Source organism: Schistocerca serialis, chromosome 3, assembly GCF_023864345.2.
Source record: "Schistocerca serialis cubense isolate TAMUIC-IGC-003099 chromosome 3, iqSchSeri2.2, whole genome shotgun sequence".
NCBI classification, from domain to species: domain Eukaryota; kingdom Metazoa; phylum Arthropoda; class Insecta; order Orthoptera; family Acrididae; genus Schistocerca; species Schistocerca serialis.
In genome coordinates, this window is record NC_064640.1 from 423,383,667 (window position 1) to 423,403,805 (window position 20,139).

The 20,139-nt window shown below is 40.4% G+C and overlaps 1 protein-coding gene across 1 annotated transcript in view; it reads right to left on the reverse strand.

The window, feature by feature from the left end:
* The window catches only part of LOC126470304 (protein unc-79 homolog), an 857,658-nt gene that overhangs the window by 43,822 nt on the left and 793,697 nt on the right, over window positions 1-20,139 (reverse strand). The window contains exon 47 of the mRNA XM_050098074.1: window positions 18,557-18,803. Within this exon, the coding sequence (XP_049954031.1) occupies window positions 18,557-18,803 (247 nt within the window). The remainder of the gene's footprint in view (window positions 1-18,556; window positions 18,804-20,139) is intronic.

The window sequence follows — 20,139 nt, forward strand, 5'->3', positions numbered from 1 at the left end:
AGATTCATGATAAATGCAAGCTAAGTAAGGAGCCAATGCAGTAGAGTACTCTCTGTAAAACCGAACTGGAATCCCATCAGGACCTGGTGACTTATTTATTTTCAACCCATTCAGCTGCTTCACAACCCCAGGGAAGTCTATCACTATGTCCTCCATATGGGAATCTGTACGAGACTCAAACTGCGGTATGTTTATATGATCCTCCTGCATGAAAGATTTCTCAAAAGCTAAATTTAAAATTTCAGCTTTCGTTTTGCTGTCTTCCATTGCCAGGCCAGACTGATCAGTGAGTGACTGGATGGAAGTCTTCTACCCACTTTCCAATTTTACGTAAGACCAGAATTTCCTTGGGTTTTCAGCAAGATCTTTTGCTAAGGTATGGCAGCGGTAGTGGTTGAATGCTTCGCGCATCGCTCTTTTTACAGCAGCATGAATCTCTACTAACTTTTGCCTGTTCTCATTCTCCCGATCTTTCTTGTACCGTGAGTGCAACTGTCTTTGCTTCCTGAGCATTCTCCACATTGCGCTGTTAAACCATGGTGGATCTTTTCTGGCCGTAACCCACTTTTTTGGCACATACTTGTCAAATGCATGATTTACAATGTGTTTAAAATTTGCCCATAATTCTTCCATGTCCATCATACCGGAAGTAAATGAAGTAAATTCATTTACTAAGTGGGATGCTAACAACTGCTTATCTGCTCTTTCTAGTAAGAATACTCTCCTAGCCTTCTTGACCAACTTTTTACTTTCGTAACCATAGTCGTAATGGCAACATCATGATCACTAATCCCTGTCTGAACACTGACACCGTCGATGAGATCTGGTCTGTTCGTGGCTACCAGATCTAAAATATTTCGATTACATGTTGGCTGTCAATTTAGCTGCTCAAGACAGTTTTCGGATAATGTGTTCAAAAGTAATTCACATGATGGCTTGTCTGTACCACCTGTAATGAATCCATAGACATCCCAGTCTATACTAGGTAGGTCGAAGTCGCCTCCGACTAATATAGCATGATCCGGGTACTTCTGCGATACAGAGTGTAGACTCCCTTTGAATGATTCATGGTGGAACCTGGTGGCCAGTAATAACACCTAACAATTAACTTTATTTCTCCTAGCCCTGTTAAACATGTCCAGATAACTTCACAATCACACTCTACTTCGACCTCAGTAGACACAATATTTTTGTCAACTGCATTGAAGACACCAGCTCCTACGCTGTCTACTCTGTCTTTCTGATACACATTCCAACCCTCACTAAATATTTCAGAACTATTTCAGGGTTCAGCCAGGTCTCAGTCCCAAGAGTAATTTGCGCGCCACATGCTTCCTGGAGGGCAGTAAATTCAGGAACCTTATTCCGAACACTCTGAAAATTAACTGCTAATATCTTGATAGCATAAGTGTCTTTACACAGATCACATCCTGATTTCCCTGCCTGCACGTCGACTGTTGGGTGTTCATCAGGACACCTCGCACTACTGCTTAGCCTAAAAAACTTCCACGTGATCGCCACAAGTACTCTGCTACCCGAGTAGCCACTTCCTTTGTGTAGTGCACCCCTGACCTATCTAGGGGCATCCTACAATTCCCCACTCAATTGTGCAAGTCTAGAAATCTGCAGGCAAGACCGTCACAGAGTCGACAAAGCCTCTGGTTGAGAGCCTCCACTCAGCTCCAAACCAAAGGACCCCGATTCACTCTGCGAACGATGCTGCAAATAGAGAGCTCTGCTTGCACCTCACGTGTGAGGCCAGCGGTCTTCGCCAAATCTGCCAGCCACCTGTACGAACTGAGGATCACCTCAGAACCCAAGCGATAGGCATCATTGGTGCCGATGTGAGCAACTACTTGCAGACGACTGCACCCCGTACGCTCGATAGCCACAGGCAAGGCTGCCTCCACATCTTGGATGAGGCCCCCCGGCAGACAAACCAAGTGCACTTTGGATTTCTTTCCAGCCCTGTATGCTATTTCCCTAATGGGCTCCATCACCTGCATAACGTTGGAGCTCCTAATAACCAGCAAGCCTTTGCCCCCGTGAGCCTGCTCAGGCCCTGCTGAAGGAGCGGCCACATGCCCACTGACAGGATGAATGGGCAAGGCCACCCGGCCAGCCTCCACATTGGCCTTCTGCCTCGAAGGTGGCTGACCATGACCAACAGCATGCTCAGCTGCTCACGAACTGTGGCCAGTTCCTCCTGCGCCTGCACACAGCACGCACACACCCTATCCATCCAACTGCTAATATCTAACAACTCTGCGAATTTATACCCTATGGCTATCAATAAGCAATATTACTCCTCTCAAATACGAGAATATGCAAGGATTTTATGTAATTAAATATGGAAGAGCACAAACACTCGGAAAGAAATTAAGAATCAAACTACAAAACAAATGTGAAAGCTAAATATGCGACTCGCTACTGCACTGCTGCTGCACTGATACTTCACCAGCGGCTTGAACCTCGACCTAAACCATCCTCCCTCCCTCTCTCATAACACACACACTTATCGTAACGCACACACACACATACACACACACACACACACACACATACCTCATCGTTTACTTTAACCCTCGTTTCTGTACGTTTTCTATGTATTTGTGCATATTTTCATGTGGTTTCATGCATTTTTATGTATTTGTGCATATTTTTACATATCTGTGCATTTTCTGCATACCTGTGCGTGTTTTTGCGTGCCTTTATGTATTTTTTATGCATCTTCTCACTTAGCTGCTCCTGTCACAAATATCAACACTTATTTTGCCCATTTCTGTGTCAATCCCATTTCCTATAGACCATTCCTGCCAAAATGGAGCCTTGGTCCATCTTTCTGCATAAGTTTAGAAGAGTATCCCTTTCCCTGGATAAAAACCAGTCCCACATCTTATTTCTCAAATGCTGCCTAAACCATGGAGTCCTTCCAAATGCCCTAACTTTAAAATTCCTTTCTCTGGATCCCATCCCTCCTTTCACAATGACCCACTCCTTTTCTGATTATGCCAATTCCTTGTCTTAACAACTGTGGTACTGCAAAAACACATCTCCAAGGCGCAGGTATCCCAGAACCACCTCTGCTTCCTCCACAAGATACTACTACTTTGCAATACTTATTCCATAATCACATCTCTGAAATTGAATCCTTTGCTCTCCAGCACCTGGAGGAGCATTCCAGACACCACCTTGGTAAGTTATCTGGGCTGCTGATTGGTTCAAATGGCTCTGAGCACTATGGGACTCAACTGCTGAGGTCATTAGTCCCCTAGAACTTAGAACTAGTTAAACCTAACTAACCTAAGGACATCACACACATCCATGCCCGAGGCAGGATTCGAACCTGCGACCGTAGCGGTCTCGCGGTTCCAGACTGCAGCGCCAGAACCGCGCGGCCACTTCGGCCGGCCCTGGGCTGCTGACATTCTACTGGCACCTTGGAGCACCACTATCCAACCCCTATCGCACCAACAGTGTTCCTCCTCATCCACCCGTCATAGCAGCTAAACCTTCCTAGCTGACCTCTTCAACTTGTCACATCCCCTAAAACTCCCTACCAACTCTCCACCAAACCAAGATGCAAAACATTCCTGTGACATTGTTGATAACCTTTCCACCAAAACCCTCAGCTCCACAGAAGTTTAAGTCCTATCGAAAGGCCTCACCTTTAGCCCTACACCCAAATTTAACCCTACTGGACTTGTCAAAGACCTACTCTCCTTCTCCCAATCAATGCAATGGAAGCATTCCTTTGTTGCCAATCCATCCAACCAAAACAACTCCAATTCCAACACTGAAACCTGTCTCTTCCAGTTCATACCACCATACAACCGTGATGCCCCCCCCCCCCCCCCCTGCTCCCACCTAACCAAATGCTGATTATTGCTGATCACCTTCCAGGAATTCCTTACCCCTTACCTGCAATTTAGCCTCACCATTCTTCCCCAGGTCGCTTCCTCAGAACACCAACCTATCAGCAGAGGAAAGAATGGCCACACACAACCAAAAATGACTCCTGACCTAGTCATCCTACTTGCAGACATGATCCACCACTATTGTTATAAATCACAGTGACAACCTGGCAGAATGCTTCTGCCAATTATCTGACTCTTCCACTTATAAACTCTGCCAGAGTGATCCCATTCCAGAAGTCCAACACAAACTCCAGTCCCTGCTTAAAGGCTTAGGCCCTTCCCAGAACGTCTGCCAAGAATCCATTTTCCTCTTCACCCCCATGACACCCTGCACACCCACCTTCTACGTGCTTCCCAAAATCCACAAACCCAACAATCCTGGATGCCCCATTCTGGCTGGTTATTGTGCCCCCACTGACAGAATTTCAGCCCTCATTCACCAACACTTCCAACCAATTGTCCATAATCTAGCCTCCCAAGTCAAAGACACCAACCACTTCCTTCACCGACTTTCCACCATCCCCACCCCTTTACCTCCAGTATCCCTACTCATCACTGTTGATACCACCTCCTTATACACCAATATCCTTCATGCACATGGTCTTACTGCTATTGTGCACCACATTTCTCAACGTTCTGCAGTCTCCGAACCCAGGGCCTCATTCCTCATACACCTTACTAACTTTATCCTAGCCAGAAATACTTCTTGTTTGAAGGAAAGGTATATAAACAAATCTGAAATGCAGCCATGGTCACCCACATGGCACCTTCCTATGCCAAGCTTTTTATGGGCCACCTAGAGGAGACCTTCCTAACCTTTCAAAACACCAAACCCCTAGTCTGTTTCAGGTTCATTGATGGTACCTTCATGATCTGGACTCAGAGCTGAGACACCCTCCTCAACACCTTCTCTCCCATCTGATTCATGTGGTCCTCCTCAACCCAGCATGCCACCTCCCTAGATGTTGACCTCCTCTTCTCTAATGGCTCTGGCTGCACCTCTCTCCACATTAAACCCACCAACCACCTACAGTACCTGCATTTTGACAGCTCTCCTTTCACACTAAAAATCCTTCCCGTACAGTCTGGCCACCTGGAAACGGCATACCTGCAGTGACAAAAACTCCCTTGTTTTATATGCTAAGGGGCTCACCAAGGCCTTCACAGACAGGCGCTAACCCCCAGACCTAGTCTGCAAAGAGATCTCCCATGCCATTTACCCTCATGCCCTCAATCCTCCCACGAACCCCAAGAACCAGCCACAAGAGAGTGCCCCCTTCATCACCCGGTACCACTCCAGACTGGAACAACTGAACCACATCCTTCACAATGGCTTTGATTACCTATCATCATATCCTGAAATCAGGGACTTCTTACCCAAGATACTTCCCACCCTTCCTAAAGTGGTGTTCTCTTGCTCAGCCAACCTCCACAACATTCTTGTCTATTCCTATGCCATTCACAGTCCCAACCCCTTGCAACAGGGACCATATTCCCATGGAAGACCCAGGTGTAAAACCTGTCAAATCCACCCATCCAGCACTTCCTATTCCAGTCCAGTTACAGGTTTATCCTACCCCATCAAGGGCTGGGCTACCTGTGAATCAGCCATTCATTTGCCAACTATGCTGCAATCATTGCACAGCTTTGTATATTGGTATGTCCACCAACTAGCTGTCTACCAGGATGAATGGCCACTGCCAAACTGTGGCCATGAGAAAGGTAGACCACCCTGTGGCACAACTTGCAACTGAACATAACACACTTGATTTCAATGGCTGCTTCGCTACATGAGCCATCTGGATCCTTCCAAGCACCAGCAAATTTTCTGAACTGTGCAGATGGGAGCTATCCTTACAACACATTCTCTTCTCCCGTAATTTTCCTGACCTCAACCTATGGTAACACACTGTCTCCACAATCTCCACCCAACAGTTTCCATCTCCTCTGTCCTATCATTTCCCCCCAATTCTCATCTTCCACCCCTTTATTTGCAGTCCTCTGCCAACATGTCTGCCCATCCTTTGCTGCTCCTCTTCAATTTTGCTCCTTTTTTCCCCACCAGCCTGCCCCACAACCTCCTGGCACTGTGCCTGTTGGCAGTATAGTGCCTGCTCTCTAAACCTGACAGCATCTGTCTCTCTCCCCACGTGTACACTATTATCCTTTCCCCTTCCCTGCTGCTTGAATCCCACATGATAGTTGCATTCCAGCCTGAGATGCTGCAGTTGATGGTAGTGTGTGCATGAGGTGTGCTTGCTTGGGTGTGTGTGTTTTTTACTGATGAAGACCATGGCCGAAAGCTTTATGTAAGTGTCTTTTAATTGTGCCTGTCTGCAACTCAAAGTGTCTTCTTTATGGAAAATAGGCAAACTGGTAGTCATGATGGATTACTTACAGTCCAAAGAAATTCTTTAAAAAATCATTTTAAAATGTTGATTTGATTACTGTAATTTCTGTGTAGGACAATACAGCTAGGACAGATATGACACAACATCTTTACTAGTGCACTGAATGCAACAGAAAAGTTTGATGATCAGGCTCCTGAAACTACACATATTGCATATTTCTTTATGATCAATAAAAGTGTGCTTTATGTGATGAAAATATACACAGAGGTGGCAAGGGTCATGGGATAGCAATATGCACATATACAGATTGCAGTAGTATCACATACACAAGATATAAAAGAGAAGTGTATTGCCAGAGCTTTCATTTGTACTCTGGTGATATATGTGAAAAGGTTTCTGATGTGATTATGGCCAGACAATGGGAATTAACAACTTTGAATGTGGAATGGTAGTTGGAGCTAGACACATGGGACATTCCATATCAGAAATCATTAGGGAATTCAATATTCTGAGTTCCACAGTGTCAAGACTGTGCAAATAATGCTAAATTTCATGCTTTACCTCTCACCATGGACATTTCATTTGCTGATGACCTTCACTTAATGACCAAGAGAAGTGTGATTTGTGTAGAATTGTCAGTGCTAATAGAAAAGTAATACTGCATGAGATAACCACAGAAATCTATGTAGGATGTATGTGCAAACATATCCATTAGTACATTGCAACAAAATCTGGCATTAATGGGCTACAGCAGCAGACAACTGACATGAGTGTCTTTGCTAACAGCACAACATTGCCTCCAGCACCTCCCCTGGGCTTGTGGCCATATCAGTTGAACCCTAGATGACTGGAAAACCACGGCTTGGTCAATGTGGGATGTATGTGTAAACATTATCCATTAGTACATTGCAACAAAATCTGGCATTAATAGGCTACAGCAGCAGACAAATGACACAAGTGCCTTTGCTAACAGCACAACATTTCCTGCAACACCTCCCCTGGGCTTGTGGCCATATCAATTGAACCCTAGATGACTGGAAAACAATGGCCTGGTCAGATGAGCCCAATTTCAGTTGGTAAGAACTGATGGTAGGGTTTGAGTGGACCCAGGCTGTCAACAAGGCACTGTGCTAGCTGGTGATGGCTCCATTATGGTGTGGGCTGTGTTTACATGGAATGGACTGGGTCCTCTGGTCCAACTGAACTGGTGATTGACTGGAAATGGTTAAGTTTGGCTACTTGGAAACAACTTGCAGCTGTTCAATGATGGCATTTTTTATGGATGATAATGCACCATGAAAGTGGGACACAACTGTTTGCAATTGGTTTGAAGAACATTCTGGACAGTCTGGGTGAATGATTTGGCTACCTGGGTCACTCAACATGAATATCATCAAATATTTGTGGGACATAATTGAGAGGTCAGTTCATGCACAAAATCCTGCACTGGCAACACTTTTGCAATTATGGATGGCTATAGAGGCAGCATTGCTCAGTATTCCTGCACATGATTTCCAACGACTTGTTGAGTCCATGCTGTGTCAAGTTGCTGCAGTGTACCAGCCAAAAGGAGGTCTGACATTATATTATGAGGTATTACATGACTTTTGTCATTTCAGTGTATGCATATTTTTAAACAACATTCACTTCACTTGTTATTTTGAATTTAGAAACATTATACAGGGTGTTTCCATAAGAGCATGCAAAAATTTAACATGACATAGAGGATGCGGTACTGAATTATTTGAGGTATGAAACCTGGGGTTATAGAAGAGAGCCTAAGGAGATAATAGGCATAAAATCACATTACTCTGTACTTTTTTAATTCACATTAGTTACAGTTAACTGCAAATACATCACTGACACAATGGACATACCATTTGTACTGTATCTTACAAAATGTGCTGAAACTGATGGCCATCAACCTCAATGCAAGCATAACTTCAGCGAACAAGATTCTGATGCACCCTGACAAATACCCCTGGTATGTTTTGAATCACATCACAGATAGCTCCAATTTTTGCAACTAATTCCATCTCTGTATCTACTGGGGTCTCATACACAAGTGACTTTAGATATCCCCATAGAAAATAATCAAGCGGATTCAGGTCAGATGACCTTGCAGGCCATGGAATAGGACCTGCCCTTCCAATCCAGTGACCAGGAAATACAGCAGTGAGACATTGTGGACATCCACACTGAACTGAAGTAGTGCACCATTGTGTTATATTCACGTCCTCTGATGAACAGCCAAGGGTACATTCTCCAACAAATCAGGTGCAACTCTTCGCACAAACCTCAAGTAAACAAAACCTGCATCATGACTTCGCAGTAATCAGACTTGTCTTCCTTATTGTCTTGCAGGAAATAAAGAATGTACATGTAAAAAAACAGCACAGCATGTGTAAACTTGTATGCACGTTAGTTGTAAATAAGCTGGAAAACAGTAATTCAAGACAAAGTGGTAGACAAGTTTATTTCCATATCCCCTTAAGCTGGCTTCTCCAGCCACAGGTTCCCTACCTCAAATTGTTCAGTGGAGCATTCTCTATGTCCTATTACATTTATGCATGCTCTTACAGAAACACCCTGTACAGTTAAATGGGTTTACAAAACATTACTTATGATTTAAGTAGGTCATGAAATGATGTTCACAGTTAATTTTCCTTTGAAATGCACTGATGATGATCCTGTTTTTCTGTGTATGAGCACTGGTGGAATACTTGTGGCCACATGGAAAACCTAAGCTTTCTAGTACACTTCATGTCTTTTCTGCCAGGAGATGTACAGTGAAATTCCATATGATTTGATTAATAGACTTCACCATATACAGTACAATAATCTCATACTTAAGGAATAAAAACACACATTACATTGATTTTTAAATCATAATGTTATATCTCATAAAAAAACTGGCCATTGCTTTTCAACTATTACAAATAATCCTTCATATATATGCATATGTTTACATTGCCATCAAAACACTATGTAGGATTACTCCAGGGAATAATAATTATAGTACTAATTGGTTAGTAAATGAAATTCATACAGAAAAAATCAAAAGCACTGACATGACTAATGTTATGGGGGCTACTTCAGTCACCAAGAATGGAAAGCAATGCAAAGTTGCTTCATTTTGGACGTTGTGATAGTCATATTTGAACAGTTGCACATATTCTCTGAAAATTCAGTTATGAATATTGTTCCTTAATTACAGATAAGTGCCATCTGATCTTAAAAATTTTAAGCCAATTGACTGAAATTACACAAAAATTTAAAGAAATAGTGTGTCCACAAGTTCCCAAACACCATTATTCTGTTAAGACTTTACTTCTTCTATCAAGGCTTTTATCCAGTCTCCTCTCTCACTCCTTAACATGCTATCATCCAGGTTCACAGAATTTTCTCCAAAACTGGAAAAATTACTTACAAAATAGGTGGCATAATCTGGGTACTCCTTGGGTTCCCGCACACAAGCTGACACTATGAATGGCTAATCACCTGCTGGAACATTAGGGTAAATCAGAACCACATCAGATTCCTCTGTGTCCACAACTGGTTGAGCATCTGAGATGTTGTCCCTGTCTTGATCTGTGTTTGTACTGTCACTCCCAGTGCTAACGACTTTCACTACATCCTCTGTCTCACAGCATTCAGCATGCTGTTCACTTGACCAGAACACACAGTAATCTTCACTTACAGCTGGTGCCCTGGTACTGGCAGTCCTGCACTCATTCTCTTGAGAACCAAAACTCCTGATTTTAAGAGTTTTCTTGAGTTCCTGGGTATCAGCTAGTTTGTAACCTTTAGTCATTTCATTGTAACCTACAAAAGTAGTTCCCTAGCCTTGGCATCCCACTTTGTCCTCTTTTTAACTGGTATATGCATAAAGGCTTGAGAACTAAACACTTTTAAATGGCTCAGAGAAGATACTTTACCCTTCCATAACTCCTGTGATGTCTTACTTTTATGTGCTCTATGTGGAACAAGGTTCTTCATGTATACAGCCATTTGCATGCCTCTGCCCTATATTGCTTATGCAGACCAGAATCAAATGACATGCATCATGGCATCTCACAAATTGATCTCTTATCCTTTCTACAGCACCATTCTTTTTTACACTATACAACACAATAATCTAATGCTCAACCCCAACCAAATGTTTGATCGTTACCACTGAGGAAAAGAGAATGTTCCTCTGCAATCATCATTCGCTAGTACATACATGTACTTAACCACATAATGTGATATTTGCTCCATGTGACCACACAAATCGACATGCACCAAGTCACGTATCTCAGTTGTCCTTTGTCTTCCAGCCATATTAAATGAAAATTTACACATCTTACCAAGCAAACATGAGTTATACTTGTCAACAGGTTCAGAATCACAACACTCCAACTTCATCCCTTCACTCTGTCTTGCCTCTGGAGAAAGTGCCAAGCCCAAGATGAATAAGTCTAGGATGCCATAAGCCTTCAGTGTTACTAATTTTACTAACAGCTAGAGCATATTCAGCTGACACAGGTTCAACATTTTTTAGTTATAAATGCTATTTGATTCTGACTCAGAACAAAGTAGATAACCCCTTTTGAACATCTTACACCCACATTTGCCAAAAACATTGATGCCTTTCTTAACCAAAGCAGAAACTGAGAACAAGCCAAGCCAGGGACAAATATATGATTTCTGATAGAAGAACCTAACCTAACCTAACCTTACCTAATATCTTGTGTATTGAAAATAACATTTACTTTCCTTTCACTTATTAATTAAACATTACATCATACTTCACAATGACACATTGAGTTGTAGATAAGCACAATGAAAAGACTGTTAAACATTGAGGTTTTGGCCAAACCTTCTTTAAAAAGGAAAACACACACACATTCACACAACAAGCACACCTCATGCACAGATGGCCACTATCTCTGGCTGCTGTGGTCAAAGCTCAATGTGTGACAGTCTTTTTATTGTGCCTGTATGCAACAAAACAAGTCATCTTTATGGTGAGCAGCAATGTATACTACTCATAATATTGACAAATTTGAAGACTTTCTGGAAACCTGAATTCACATGCACTTAATCATGTAATGGTAAACCATACTAAGTATCACAAACAATGTGGTCACATAACCTAATATGCATGTCCAGTTATTTATAATCCTGTCAGCATAACATACATAGATAACTGCACAGATTTACTGCCCTGGGCATAGAGCATGTTCGAATGTGATGGTGTTTTGATGATCTGAATAAATGACAATTACATTATTCAAAATACTTCTATTCACACAACAGCGTTATATTGTATAAAAAGATTGGGATATTCCTTAAAGATAGTCCACCACCTCATTTATGCTTGCAGCAAAGATGAAATAAGGTGCCAGATTACCAACATAACATCAGAAATGGAATGATTACATAGGCTCAGTCTCATGTAAAGCACGAGACAGGCTTTGGTTCATTAGTAGGATACAAAGTAAATGAAATCAGTCTACAAAGAAGATTGCTAAAAAAGACATTCACCCAATCCATCCCAGAATGCTGCTCAAGTGTGGAACCCATAAAATATATGGCTAACAGGAGATACTGAATATATACAAAGAAGGGTGTCAAATGGTCACAGGGCAGCATCACGGAAATAATGAAAAACTTGAACAGACAGGTACTTAAAGGCAGACATTAACTATCCCACAAAAGACTACTTACAAAGTTTCAAGAACAATTACTGCATGTGTGACTGGAATGGGAAGAAAACCTAATACGTGATACAATGAGAAGTATCCTCTGCCATGAACTTCACAGTGGTTTTCAGAGTATGTTTGTAGATTCTAATTTTTTATGTGAAGATATCATGGTTTACACAGCCAAAAGCCTTTTAAAGGCACAAAATATTTTCAGTTTCTAGTGTGAACACTATTTCCATTTTTAGTTAGAACTTTTCAACATTGTCTGTACAGCATACCAATATTAACTGCAGAGATAACTGTGTTCCAAAATGTTTTTATGATCTCCAGCAAGAGATATAAAATATCAGAGACAAAAATGGAAAATGTCCTCCATGTTTAAATAAATGTGCTGGAGAATGGAAAGAGAAATAAGAACATCATTGGATTAGTGCATTTCACAGTTGGAAGCAGCCTTAAAAGTGCCTGGGACAGAACTGGTTGCTGCTTTGAAGTGTGATCCTAGTGCCAAAAGGTTCATTAACTAACAGAGCCTTTTAAATTTCTCAAAGAATGCTAATTTATTTGTTGTAAACATAGTTTACAAGCAAAGGCGACCATTCACTGAATAGTAGAAGCAATAAAGCATATGGGTCTCAAGAAATTAAACATTATCAGATGGGAAATGATAAACCTGCAAATGAACATTTTAAGTACAGTAACCTACAACAGATGCGTCTATGAAACTTCAAATTGGATAATTTTTTGTCTAATGTCAAGTCAGTGGAAGAAAACAGATGGAATTATTGTAAGGAAAGAAACTTCAATAATCCAGTTCTCAGAATTAACAACCTACTTGTGAAAGATTAAAGGCAATACAAATTAATATGTCTAATACAAGTGCATGCTGTAACAACAAATGAGATGCCTTATGAAAAAGCTGCCTTTAGAGAACTATAAATGTGCACAAAAGAAAAGGGAGAGAGGATCATCAAAGTTACAGGTAACTAGAACCCCATAATGCAAGAAAGTTTGTTTGGGTTGGATGGAGACAGACTCTTAGGGATCTATGCAGTAAATATAATCAACATTTATTTTAAAGAGCACACGTGGATTTCCTGAAATGAACTATACAGTGACCAAACATATTATATACAAGGGCAAAAGCAGCAGAGGAATACCCATGCATTTCACTCTATGTGTGTGCCAAGTAAATGAGTAATAGTAATTTAATGTAACTCCAGTAATTATTGCACTACCTACTGTTCTGGCAACTAGTGTATACATGCACAGAAAAACGTTCAGTGGATATAGGGTGCTTAAAAAAATCCATGGTGGTAGCATGGACAAAAACAAGACAAAAGTGTTCAGTAGAGATGGGTTTTAAAATACATACTTTGTTCATCTTCACTTCTGTGAAGCATATCTCTTCTACTGCAAGCTCTTTGCTATTATGAACAATCTACATAATGCAGTAAACAAATGAGAAGATATTATTCTGTTACTACAAAACAGCAGCATTTCTGATGTAATTTGCTTGCCATTACATATGAACTGCACTTGTGAGTCATTAATAATATAGCGTCCATTCACAGTAAGGCAGGCTTCTGTCTGACATCATAGGAAAACACAGACTCTCTTAAATATTCTAAGTTGGTTAGATATCTGCTGGCAGGCATTGATGGTACATTACCGTATTGTGTTTACATCATTAATGAGGGCTTGCATACACTAAAGATCTCAAGTGGCCCAATAACCAAAATATGAAGATTGGCAGAATGCACTGGCAAATGTACTGGACCTCCTGGACTAATCCATTGCCCATTAAATGTCCATGTCAGACCTTCTCAGACATTTAGGAGGAAATGGGCTGGTGCACCACTTGCATGAAACACATTTCCGCCATTATTGGAATGGTACCTCTTCTAAGGAAAGGAAGATTGGGTTTAACATATGGTCAACAATGAGGTCATTAGAGACAGAGTACAAGCTTGGATTTTGTCAAGGATGGGGAAGGAAGTCGGCTGCACCCTTTCAAAGGAATCATCCTGGCACCTGATTTAGGGAAATCAGCATGGATTTGAACTGTTGTCCTCCAAAATTTGAGGTACCTTCTCTAGCAAGACAGGTAAGTTATTTGATAGGAACTGAAGATGTAAGAGGCTGTTAGTTTACACCAGGGCTTAACAACTGGCTGGTTTTGAGCATGAGTACTCGTGTCTGCTCAGGCACGTGCTCGCGAGCATGTGCAAGGTTGCGGAGTAGGGAAGGAGGGGAGGGAGGGGAAATGCGCGCGCACGTTTGAATACGGCCGCAGCATGCCTATTGAATTCACACTGACTGTGTAATGTTTAAAGTACTACAATCAGCTCTAACAGTCACTTCGCTGGTTAAGAATCATGTCAAGTCGCCATTGTGTAACCCCAATCATGCTTTCGCAGTTCAATCCCCATTGGGAGGAATTGTATCTGTTTACAGAAAAAGATGGAGTTGCAAAATGTTTAGTATGTCACAAAACGCTGAATTCTTTTAGGAAATTTAATTTGCAGCGACATTATATGTCATACCATGTGAAAGACTATGGAAGTGGAAAATGTGATGGACCAGATCATGCACAGGAAGTTATTAAACTTAAAAGGAAGCTATCCAAAGAAGATCTGGACGACGAAGAAAAATCAACTGAGGCAGCTCTCAGAGTGAGTTACAAAATTGCTTTGCTTTTAGCAAAATCCCTGTGCCCCTTCATTGATGGCAGTTTAATAAAAGAATGTTTGGTAGCTGCAGCGGAACATTTGTGTCCATCTCAAGTTGAACAGTTTCGGATTGTGCCATTATCTAACATGACCATTATGCGTCGCATACAGGACATGGCAGACGACGTCCAGAGCTAGCTTGCAAATATCTGTAAAGATTTTATGGCGTATTCTCTAGTTCTGGACAAAAGTGTTGATATCACTGGAACAGACAGCTTGCCACATTTATTAGAGGTGTTAATAGAGATCTTCAGGTGAGGGAGGAGCTCCTCGATGTAGTAGTCATGAAGAACACTGCAACTGGAGGTGATATTTTAAGTAGTGTTGAAGAAAGTGTTGAAAATATAGGATTGTTGTGGAATTCTTTAGTTTCAGTGTCTACAGACAGTGCACTAGCGATGGCAGGGAAAAAATCAGGTTTTGTTGCGTTGTTGAAGGAGAAAATGCAAAAACTGACCGTGCAGAATGAAATAAGCGGTGTTCACTGTGTGATCCACCAGGGAAACTTATGTGCAAAGAGTATCACTCTAAAAAATGTGATGAGTGTTGTTGTTCATACAACCAATTATATAAGGAAGCATGGGCTAAAACACGGACAATTTAAAAGCTTTCTTGAGGATATAGGAAACCAGTATGGTAGCCTGCCTTATTACAGCGAGGTCCGCTGGCTTAGTCGTGGCGAATTATTAAATCGAAATTTTTGCCTATTAGATGAGATAAATATGTTCATCAAAATAAATAACATGTGTGTTCCTGAATTAAAAGAACCTTCATGGAAATGTGATCTCGCGTTCTTAGCAGATTTAACTAGCCATCTGAATGCTTTGAACATTTCACTACAAGGTAAAGATCTGCTAATTACTCATTTCATAGATCGAATACGAGCTTTTAAAATGAAATTGACACTTTGGGTGAGTCAGCTGGAAACAGGAAATCTAGCTCATTTTCCTAAATTACCATCCATGCAAGATGTTCACAAAAACTGTGAATGTTATTCACATAGTTTAGTTGCCCTTAAGGAAGAATTTGATCAACGCTTTCAAGATCTGACAGCACTAGACAGTGATTTTGATCTGTTCTCCTCTCCATATTCAGCGAATATTGAAGAGAATCGTCCTGAGCTGCAACTAGAAATTATTGACCTGCAGTGTGACAGAGAATACGGAGACAAATTTCAGAACAAGAAAAACATTTTGGAATTCTACAGACACTTCCCTCAGCATAGATTTCCTCGTTTGCACAAACTGGTGGCTACAATAATATCAATGTTCAGTTCCATGTATGTTTGTGAACAACTGTTCTCTGCAATGAAATGTAACAAGACGCGCCTGAGAAACGCATTTTCTGATCGAAATTTAAACTGCATGCTGCGCCTACAATGCACAAGAACAATTACTCCGAACATAAACGCAATTGTAAAGGGCAAAAAGTACAAGATAACCGAGAATCCCACACTTCAGTGACACCTTTTATTGTGTAACAGTTCACAAATTAATACGAATGTAGAGGCATACACTAAGCTAATAAAATTATCTGGCACGTGTACATTCTCCTTTATTTGTTTCATTTGTCGCAGTATAATTCGTGAGTGATATCCCTGCAGGTGGCTGCGGATTTACATTGACTGGCAGCAGCTGTTGTGTGCCCCACGTGACTCTCCCCACTCTCCGCTCTGGTCCGGTAGTGGGGGTAGCGTGTTCGCGCTGCTCCGTGCTTGCACCTTGCTGCTCACAGCTTGCTCCGCGAGCATGTATGTTGTGAAGCCCTGGTTTACACCAATAATTCCTGCCCATACATTAAATGAATATTGGTGCTGATGCCTTGCATCTTCCATTTTCCACTGGATTTGTATCAGCCCACACATGCTGGTTATGAAAATTGACAATCCAATGTGCTGTGAAATCGGTATTGTCTCTGAAAAGTATCTTTGTTGTGAAAAATGGGTCTTCACCATAGTTCTCCAATGGCAATTGGCAGAACTGCATCCTGGCTGGCTTTTCTTGTGGCCAAAGGGCTTGGATATGTTGTACATGAAAGGGCTATAGTGACTGTTCATAAAGGATCACCCAGACTAGAGGATGACTAACACCAATAGATGCTGAAATTCTGTGTATTGTAATTCCAGGATCTTCTTCCACTTGTTGCAATACTTGCTCCTTCACAGCAGAGTTATGAATAACAGTAATAACTGGTAGCATTCAACCATTTCATGTCCCCCACACAATTCAACAACTCGTTTCCAGACACAGTGCTCTCATGAGACTGTGAAATGTGATTCATTAGGTTAAAACACTCAAAATATACTAGCACATTTGTGGCATTCATAAAATAGATTTTTATATTTGTACACTACCTCCAAACCTCACCTGGCGCTAGCAATTTTATATTATCAGTTTTAAGAATGTGAGTGTGTGGTCCTGCCAACTTGTTGCTTATAGGGTGTCTAAAGGATTCTGCATTCTTGGATAGCTATTCAACAATTAAACAAAGAACATTAATAGTTTTTATTACAAATAAGAAGATTGACAATACTTAACTTTGAATTACAATGCTGTCACAAGCGATGGGCAACATGCAAACAGTCAATGTCTTTTCCTGTAGACAATGTCCATACAAGCAATGAATATGGATCACTAATAACCACTATTGTTAATATTACTGTTCATCTAGGCCTCTCTGCTATAACCAGTCTAGTACTGCGCTACTAATGTCCATCTAGTACTATGCGACTGAGGCTGGCAGGAGCAGCACTTATATTCTCTTCGGCTAGAGGGCGCTCCTGTCATGATGCGGTCATGGTCAGAAGGCTATTGGCTGACATCTCACAGCCTTCTCTGCTCTTGCATTCTTCATCTTTATGCTGTCACTTATCATTATGCCAGAACAGTGAGTTAGTGATTGTTATATGTTAACAGTAATAACTAGAAGCATTCAACCACAAAATATCATAAAGAAGTAAGAGTGGTGTGAATTCTGCCATGATCTGCCATTGTTGAAGGTACGGAACTTGCCTGCTAGTCACTGGAAAGCATGGATGGATAACTGTCCAGATGGCACCTTGCATTCTGGGTACTTTTTCAGAATACAGGCTTGACAGTTGCTTCTATTTGCCAGTGAACAGTAACAACACTAACACATGTTTACTGCATGCTGTATCCATGCATAGTAATAAAGGAAAGTGTCCTCATTTGTGTACTGCATTCTGCAGGCAATTTGACATAGCTTTCACTGGATGATATGTATTACACATTAGTGAAGATAAACAAGTGCTCATAGCTCTTAAGGTATGCATTTTACTGGACATTTTTGTCTTCTTTTGGTCCACACTACCACCTCTCAAAATATGGAATACTTTCTTTTAACACCCTGCATGTGTCACATTACACATTTAGTGTCATGCACTTATGATTTGCATCCCCTTTTCATCATTACAACAGTGGTTAGTCCCAGCCATGATTAGCATATTAGTTAGTTAGTTACAAATTTAATAAATATCAGAGTCACTGTTAAATGCTATTGCTGTTTCACACAGCGGATAAAGATGAATGGAACATGTTACCTTACATGTTTGTTTTGAAAGAACAGAAAAGGTACACTTCTGAAGAGGAATTTGTACAAAAATCATAATCTATCTGATACCCTCTACACCTCTCTGAATATAGTACATATTACTGATACTTTAAAATACAGCTGAAATCTCCAATTAAATGACTATGAATCATTTCTTTGTCATTGCTATCCTTTTATTTCTTTTTAAAAAGCTTTGGAATTGAATTGCAAAAAGACAGCAATATTATTTAACTGTTAAAGCTATACAACAAACTTACCTGACAGCAGCACATCTTAGACATTGCAGTCATACATACCTGACAAAGAATGAAGGCATGGAAAAGAGAAGACATATGCAAAACTGATGCTTTTGATTGCTCGGCAAAACCTGCCATAATGACTTGGATGTGGTCAGCAATGTGGCAGGAGGCTTCTTGTGGTACTGGTTGACAAGGAGTGTGACTTGTCACTGATCCACTATGTAGTGCAGTGTGGGTCAGTGCTCCCAATAGAAGCCATGAAAGTAAGCGTATGTGACCAACACACTCAATGAATTCACGAGGCCTGAGAAAAATTGAAATCTCTCACAAACCTTTCACTTCAATACATAAAATATAAGTAGTATGTTCAGAAGGAACAGTAAATTAATGTGATGTTGAGTAACAAGGACTGATAAAACAGAATCAAAAATTAAATTATATCTTCATAAAGCTAGAAAAGACTCTCATTCATTAGGTACTGACAAGCAAACACACAAACAAAAAACTTTTGAAACCAAAGGTTCCTTTATTAGATAAAACAGAGAAAAAGACAATAGAAAATGAGACCATTTGAAGGGAACACAATAAGGCAGTTCTCAATTCTGCATGCAAGGAAACCCAGCAGGGCAAGAAGGAAATTAACAGTGAAATTTTAGCAGCAATGGAGATTTTAAAAGTGTGTTAATCACTAAGGACAACATTTTTAATTTTCTGTTTTGTAAGATTTAGATTACAACTGTTTGTATCAGCCAGAAGGCTGATGTCCACAACAACTGCAACTGCCTACATCAAAGAACAATGGATCAGTGATAAAAGAAAAACATAGCTGTAGAAGTGTTAATTAAACAAACCTTTTGTAAAGGACATGTGTGTTTGATTTTTTCTTGTAAATTATGAACTGATGCTTTTGTTTTTAGTTTCCATTAGTCCCATTAATGTTTAACATTGTGAACTAGATATTGCTTCATTCTATTACTACAGAAATTAATTGTACAGTCATTTTATGTAGTTCCATAAGTTTTTATTCAATATTTTTCTGACCATATAATAGGTCTTTTCAAACATAATAATTTTCTGCACATCTCTAATCTCAAGGTGCCTGTAATTATGTTTCTATAACATTTGTACACTTGGTCTGTTGGGATATTTCCAGTGTATTTACTGATATGGTGTCCACTGTGTTTAACAAATGACAAAGTCTCATCTGTAGGGTTGTGTGTTTTTAATGTGGATGTATTATGCAGCAAATGCCTGGAGCTGTGACTGAACAAAAATGACTTATCTAAGAGCAATGATACTGCAATGTCATTTTTCAAGTACAGTGAGAGAAAATGAAATTTTCAATTGACAAACTTGTCCCATAAGGAGAATATCTGAAATAACTGTTAAAGAAGAAAATGAAAATAGTAACCAGCTGGTACTATTTGGGTGCATTGCTTAAAAAAACAGTGATAATGATCTCATCAAATTATAGTACATTGTGACACAATAGAAACTTATCATTCCTCAGAGCGTCTAGTCAAATGCTGATCTTAAATATTCCCAATTCCTTTTTAATTTAATTATACTGACACAATTATGTATGTGGTCAATATGTATATCATTGATATAATACAGTAGATGAATCCACTAATAAAATA